General features: G+C 47.6%; 1 protein-coding gene across 1 annotated transcript in view; it reads left to right on the top strand.

Moving 5' to 3' along the window:
• Positions 1 to 7,302, top strand: part of AAK1 (AP2 associated kinase 1) — a gene marked incomplete at its 3' end in the record, with an annotated part of 40,365 nt that overhangs the window by 11,298 nt on the left and 21,765 nt on the right. Inside the window, exons 5-11 of the mRNA XM_010076853.1 lie at positions 94 to 175; positions 2,126 to 2,258; positions 3,478 to 3,581; positions 4,582 to 4,661; positions 5,870 to 6,024; positions 6,133 to 6,410; positions 7,252 to 7,302. Of these exons, the coding sequence (XP_010075155.1) occupies positions 94 to 175; positions 2,126 to 2,258; positions 3,478 to 3,581; positions 4,582 to 4,661; positions 5,870 to 6,024; positions 6,133 to 6,410; positions 7,252 to 7,302 (883 nt within the window). The remainder of the gene's footprint in view (positions 1 to 93; positions 176 to 2,125; positions 2,259 to 3,477; positions 3,582 to 4,581; positions 4,662 to 5,869; positions 6,025 to 6,132; positions 6,411 to 7,251) is intronic.

Here is a 7,302-nt window from a genome sequence, read left to right as displayed (position 1 = left end):
AAAGAGTGAATTTTGAATTATTTGACAATATGATTTAGTAAAAACGCATCTGATACACCTTTCGAACTCATTGATTGATCTTTCTGCTTACAGGTACACTACATTATCCTATAGAGCGCCAGAAATGGTCAACCTCTATAGCGGCAAACTTATTACTACAAAAGCGGACATATGGGTACGTATACAAACCGCTTAACATCACACAACCAGCCTGCAGCTTGCTTTCGTTACCATAATGACAGGAGAACTTTCTGGCTGGGGCTAACCTAGTTTCCTTAAGAGAATGGACAGTTTTTGGATAAAGAGTTTCTCTGCTTGATGTTCCTGGTGAGTTACTGCTGAGCAGAGTGGCTTGTGGGTAGAACCCACATGCTTCTTTGCGTGCTACCTCCCGTGTGGTTTTCATTTGGAGATGTATGAAATGCCAGGGTTGAGCACTGCAAACCGATTTTGTATCTTAAGAGATCTCAGAAAATTCAGAGTATTGTGGCAGCTTGTGCCTGGATTGGGTTGCAAGCAGGTGAAATCAAAGTTATTGGTCAGAATTTAGTAGAAAATGAAAAAAAACAAAACTTTCTTCCCCCAGAAGCAATAGCGTCCTTATCCTGGGCAGTGTAACGTAGGTCTGAGTTGTCACAGTTGGCCAAAGACCAAGCTTTGGTGCTGCTGTTTCTAATGATCAGTGCAGTCTTGCCACACTTTTCATTTTGGGTGCAAAATGCAACTGTGGTGTCATCCATGAGTGGCTAACCTGGTCAAGGATGGAAGGCTTCCCTCAAGTTGGGATGAAGAACCAAAAGAGCCTGTGCTGTTTGTCCCCTAGTGGCAATTCAGCCACTGGAATGTGTTTAAAATGCTAATTCAGAGCATGTTTGTGTGGCTTCTGAAGCCCTGAGCTGGGAAGTAACAGGGCAGAAGCAGTATAAGGAGAGTTTTAATGTCTCCTCAGTAGCTCTGCATCTCCGTATACAGGAGGGGAAATCGCTGACGTGACATCTGCTGGGAAGAGTCCCCTGTCCTCTCTGTGAGCTCGGCTCGGAGCCGGGAACACAGCAGCTCCTGGGGGCTCTTGCACGGCTGAGGTCAGCAGGAGGTTTGTCGAACTGGGTCCTGTACGAGTGCCGGGTCACTCGCCATGGTGTTAGAGACCTGGAGAGGGAAGGTCGCAGCTGTAACAGCGTGAAAACATTGTCAGGGCCTCAAAGGCAGCCAGGGGACAACCTGGGATTTGCACTCCTTCCTGTGATAACGTGGAAATACAGAGACCCAAGGGCTCTCCTCTTCCTGGCATGGAAGGAATTCTGTTCTAGCGACCCGCTGAGCATTTCCAAACCAGCGTGCGGTGGTGTGCGCAGTGGGGCTGTGACTTCAAGGTGCTTGTCCTGCTGGAAACCTCCCTCTCCTTGAATCTCGTCGAGGTTATTTTAAACCAGAGCGCGACTGAATTGTGAAATCCTGTGACAAAAGATATAAGCTGATGATGAGTTGCTTAGGATTAGGAAATGTTTCCCCCTCTCTCTGCCCTCTGAGATGGTGGGAGTGTTTCATAATGAGCCCTTTGAGCAACACTTGGATTTTCTTTTGAAATAGGTGGTTCTTCGTGCTGTCAAAAGCAGCACGGAAATAGACGGAAGGCTGATAGAACCCAGCGGCCTGCAGACTTATCTGTAGATCTCTCCCCAGTACATATTTATAACGGTTGAAGGTGGTTTGAAATTAAGCTTGGATGTTTCTTTGTCAGAATAAATGTATTGAGGATGATGGTTACCATTTATTTTTCCTATTACTTTGCTTTTTCCTCCCAGAATGCGGCAGAAACGGGCTTTGCCTGTGTGATGCCGTGAAGGGTCACACTACGTGTGGCATGTGGAGCTGCCGGGTGTGTGTGATGGTGCTCACACACCCCCCTGGTTACGGGATCTCAGCCTAGCAAGGGAGAGCTCTTCACGTGTTTATCTTCCCACGTAACTGCTTGTTTTCTAGCTGATCACAGCCTGACGTCACGCAGCGCCCGTGCAGTAGAACACACGAGAGCACTTTACCTGTTATCTGCAGTGGTATTTGGGTCGTACCCTGCCCTGCTTTGCTCCAGCTGGTTAAACCCTTTGCTGTGTTCTCTCTCCAGGCCCTCGGCTGTTTGCTGTACAAGCTGTGTTACTTCACCTTGCCATTCGGGGAGAGTCAGGTGGCAATCTGTGACGGCAATTTCACCATTCCAGATAATTCTCGGCACTCGCAAGACATGCACTGCCTCATCCGTGAGTGTCCCTGACAGTGGCATAGTCTGCTTCTGCAGGACAAGGAAAATAGAGGCTCCTACGGGAAAACCATTGGTGTTTCTCTTCTTTTAAGAGGCTTGTTTGCACACAGGGGTGGTTAAAGGGATCGTTTAGCAGTGTAGGAGACCCTCCCCTTTGAAAGACAGTTATGACAAAGAGATTTCTGTGTGGCTAGGCTGTCGTGAACTCTGTGGAAAGACAGGAAAACAGACAACCGTTTGGTCTGAGTGCTACAGAAACTTGCACAATAAGCCCATTTATGCAGAAACGTATTTCTCCAGTAATAAATCTGTTTGGGTAAGGAACTGAAAAGAACCACAGTGACTTAAACTAGTGATAAGAATTCATCTTCTGTGAATTGAGAAACAGAACTGAAATGATTTATAAATAACCCACTGACTAGCATGAATGTGTAATTAAGGGTACAATGCACTACTCTTGGCAAAGCTGGGGCAGCTTTCTTATTTTCAGCACAGCATTTGGTTTTTTTTATTTTTTTGGGGTTGTTTTGTTGTTTTTTTTTTTCCTAGCCACAATCTTGACTAACACAGAGTTGCATGTTTTTGCAGAGCAGCCGGTATTTTATTTGCTTATGCAAAGGCAGTGGTGTATGTGTGGCCTGTCCTCTTGCCCCACTGACACACTGGGGTTGGATCAAGCTCTTTTCTTGCAGCTTCACTTGGAAATGCAGAAGTTGAAACCAGTGCTATTCCCTCACCAGGCAGGCTGCATTTCCCCTCCTTGCCCTAGAGCGTTCAATAGCAGCTACAAATTGTTCAGAGCTGTATTGGAAAATATGTCCTAGTCCATTCTGTCTTGTCCCTTTCTCAGCAGACCTGATGAGCACCCCAACAGGGAGCTTGGGAAGAGGCAGGACACCCTGTTAGCGTCTGGGTACACCAAATGGAGAATAATCAAATCGTTTGGGTGGGAAGGGACCTTGAAGCCCATCCAGTGCCACCCCCTGCCATGGGCAGGGACCCCTCCCACCAGCCCAGGTTGCCCAAAGCCTCATCCAGCCTGGCCTTGAACCCCTCCAGGGATGGGGCATCCACAGCTGCTCTGGGCACCCTGGGCCACTGCCTCACCCCCCGCACAGGGAAACATTTCTTCCTGATATCTCATCTGATACACTGCCACAGATGGCTCGTGTGAATCTGTTCTGTTGCTCTGATGTTCACATCTCTGTCTTTTAAAGGGTATATGCTTGAGCCAGACCCTGATAAGAGACCTGATATCTACCAGGTCTCCTACTTTGCATTCAAATTGGCAAAGAAGGAATGCCCGGTCCAGAACGTCCAGGTGAGTGGCACAGGAGGGGTCTGATGTAGGGCTTTGGGAGGAGACTGGGGGTGGCAATTGCTGAATATTGAGCATTCTGCTGTATTCTGTCAGTTGTTCCCCAGTTCTGTACTTACGAAGTTTTTTGGTTTTGTGGGGTTTTTTTTTTGTAGTTAGCAGCACTGTTTGTGGGTTGTTTTTTTTTTTTTTTTCCGGGGGCGGGAATCAGGTTTTTGTTTTGTATTTGGTTTATTTCTGTTTGTCCTTGATTTACCTCCTCACCCAGTCACTGGTGTGAGGCCAACCAAGAAATCTTGTGCATGTGAACGTGGAAAATTAGGCCATGCTTGGGAAACCGATTTGATTTCCAGGCACAGTCATCACAGCGTGTGTAATGTGTGCTGCAGTGGGTTTGAAACATTGCCGTTCCGTGTCTGCCGTCTGGCTGGGGCTAGCCGGCTTCCATTTGAACTGCATCAGACCTCACACAACCATCTGCCCCTCTTTATAAACTTCAGCTGAAAAATAGAGTCGACAAGTATTTTCTTATGGTGTTATGGACATCTGTGACGTGACACTTTATTTTGTTGTTTCCAAGTGAGACAAAACCTTTTTTTCCCCCCATATTCAGGTGGTTGTTTAAGGTCTTTATGAATAAAACATGGTTTTGGTACTATTATGCCTGTATTTTTTATAGCACTATTAGTAAGTACTGCTGCTGTTGTCCCCAGGTTCCCTTTTAAAAATAACCAGGTTGTGCTATAAAGCTTTGTGTTCAGACTCCAGTATTCCAGTGTGTGCAGTAAATGCTCAAAAAACTATTTTTCCCTTGTAAAGACTCTCCCAAACTACTGTCTCCTCGTGACATTAGCATTGAGCAGTTTGTCCTGTGTCCAGCATGAGGAATAATTCCTTTGGAGATCCCCCAATATCCCTGTTTCATCGGGATGCTTTTGCAAATTATTTCTGACTCTGTTTTCTGCCCTCAAACTACAAAATTTGGTGTTTTTGGGATCTGCAGAACTCTCCAATCCCCACAAAACTCCCAGACCCGGTTAAAGCAAGTGAAGCTGCTGCAAAGAAGAGTCAACCAAAGGCCAGGTAACCACCTCTGCGGTATCGTCAGCCCTCTCTTCTTATGGTCTGTTACCATAAATAACCATTGATCTGAAAAGCAGAAAATGCAGATGTTAGGGGAAATTTGTGTGCCTGAGGAGGGAGGGGGGGACTTGGGTGATACTCAGCATGACTCAACAGCTCGGCTTTTTGTACTGAAGATGTTGCTTGACAGCAGCACTTGAAGTTCGTGCACTTAGATGAATCTACTGTGTCATCCCTCCGAGGCAGTACCCAGAGTACCTGAGAGCAAAGTCAGGACAAAGACTGCAGCAGGCCTGGAACTGGCCCAAAGAATGCGAGTCTGCTGAGAAATCGTGTTGGGGACTCTTGCTGTTTGAGTTTGACCCTTGGCAGATGATAACCTGACCCAGTAATTACTGCATGAAATCGCTGTGATTTCTGCAAGACCCCTACCATTTATTCTGGGGGGACAATGTAAATTCTGATGGACAAAACTTGCACCTTATTTTACTGCAAAGTGAGCAGTACAGCAGTGGGCACTCCAAAAGCAGCAGTTGGAAGAAAACTCTGAAATAAACCATCTCTCCTCCTGTGTGTCAGTCCCGGGAGTCTGCTTGGTTTGTTTTCATAACGGAGTGCAGTTCCCCTCACTTTAATAGAACTTGATATCTAACAGGTAACTGTACCCACAGAAGGGCAGGGTGGTGTCTGGCTTCTTGGCTCTGGCATTTTTGGAGCTCGGTAAATACTGAGCAGGGGTCAGAAGAGGTCCAATGATCTGATTCTGGGGTAGATGTACTCAAGTTACAGTACTTCTAAAGATGAATTCTGCCCAAAGGTACCATCTGCTCTTAAGCTCATTTGTTATGTCCTTCATCTGCTTGTCCAGAGCTCTTTAAGTGGATTTAAACAATATGTTGTGGCAAATATTGGAGTGAGTTGAGTGACTTTGACAAGTTCCAGCTGTCCAACAGGAGAAGATGCCACAATTGGCAAAGAAATCAGAATGATAGTGTTTGTTGTGAATGCATCCGTTTAAGTTTTACTGCACGTGCAGTTTTCTGGAAAGAGTTGACGTGTGTGTCTGGATGCTCACAAGTGTTTCACGTTTATCGGTCACATACTGCTGAAGTATGGATGGGTTTTAGAACCCTACTGTGTTGCATGCGCCAACGATCAGGCTGACAAAGACTCCGATCTTACTGCTCTTCCTTTTACTCCTTTTGTAGGCTGACAGATCCCATCCCTACAACAGAAACCTCCATAGCACCCCGCCAGAGACCTAAAGCAGGACAGACACAACCCAACCCTGGAATTTTACCCATTCAGCCAGCCCTGACGCCGAGGAAGAGACCCACGGCTCAAGCAGCCTTGCAGCCGCAAGGTGAGACGATGTTCCCCGCGTGGTGCCTTCCTGCTGGGCACTGCGTACCACAGGGCACGTTGATCTAACAGATCTGTGTTTTTCTTTTTTTTAAAATTTTCCTACTAGTTGCAGGACCTGCTGCCCTGGGCAGTGGTCAGCCTTCGCTCTCTGCGAGTGTCCCCCAGCAAAAAGCACCTCAGCAGCCTCCAGCACAGCCACAAGCCAAGCAGGCACCAGCTCTGCAGCAAGCCTCGCAGGCGCAGCCCCAGGTCCCTTCTACTCAGCCTCAAGCCACCCCTCAGCACCAACAGCAGCTTTTCTTGAAGCAGCAGCTTCTGCAGCAGCAGCAGCAACAGCAGCAGGCTGCGTATTACCAGCAGCAGCAGATGATGCAAGCTCAGCAGGTACATGTGCACGGCCGTGGTTGTTGCATGCTTCCTGTGCTAGAGGCCTGCGAGGCTGGATCTTTGCATTTATGGCAATTCCCCTGTTTTTTGGGGGGATAGGTGCAGGTTTTAGGCATTTTTCTGATGCGCCTCCTGTTCTCTAGCAAGATTTCTCTGCTACACCAGGCTGGCGCTTTTAGCTGTCAGTGTGGAAGGGCGTGAGATAGGTTTGTCATGTACAAACATAGAATAAGCAGCGCTGGTTAGGATTTTACAGCTCCACGTGTTTCAGGGCCTTGAGGTCAGTGCTCAGCTGATGAGCAGAGGGGTGCAACGTCTCTTCTGCTCCATTTGTGACACAAGAAACCTGGTGTGCCTTGTCAGCGGTAAGATTCAGGTCTGGGTTTGTGGTAGACAGCGGTGATAGGGAGGCCTGTGAACACATGATGTGCTAGACGGGATGCGTCTAGATGACAGGCTTGTGTGTTTAAGCGAGGTGTTTATAGCAGCACAGATCTCTGCTAAAGCATATTCAACAGGGGCAGCAAAGGGCCAGTGAATCTTCCAATCCTGGGGAAGGATTTAGGATTTATCAAAATGGAGAAAAGATTTTGGGACCGCAGGTTTTTGTGCCGTGGGAGCCCCGTACAGACAAGTATGACACAGAAAGGTTCTGACGTTAGACCAGGAGGCTGTTCTCCACCACTCCTTTGCAGATGGTCTCCGAGCCATCGCAGCCTGTCACTTTTTTGACATTTGCTGTGGCTGTAACCATTCCTGCGGCTGGCCCCACGTTCTAGTGGTGGTACCCCAGTTCCCAGCTGTGCCACAAGCATCTCAACAACTGGTTGTTTCCCAGTTCCCAGTGGTGCAGCAAGGAGCGCCAGCGCAGCAGCAGCTGATGCAGAAC

This window comes from Pterocles gutturalis, unplaced genomic scaffold, assembly GCF_000699245.1.
Source record: "Pterocles gutturalis isolate BGI_N339 unplaced genomic scaffold, ASM69924v1 scaffold5808, whole genome shotgun sequence".
Lineage (NCBI taxonomy): Eukaryota > Metazoa > Chordata > Aves > Pterocliformes > Pteroclidae > Pterocles > Pterocles gutturalis.
Note: the sequence above shows the minus strand (reverse complement) of the source record. Positions and strands in the feature narration are given on the sequence as shown.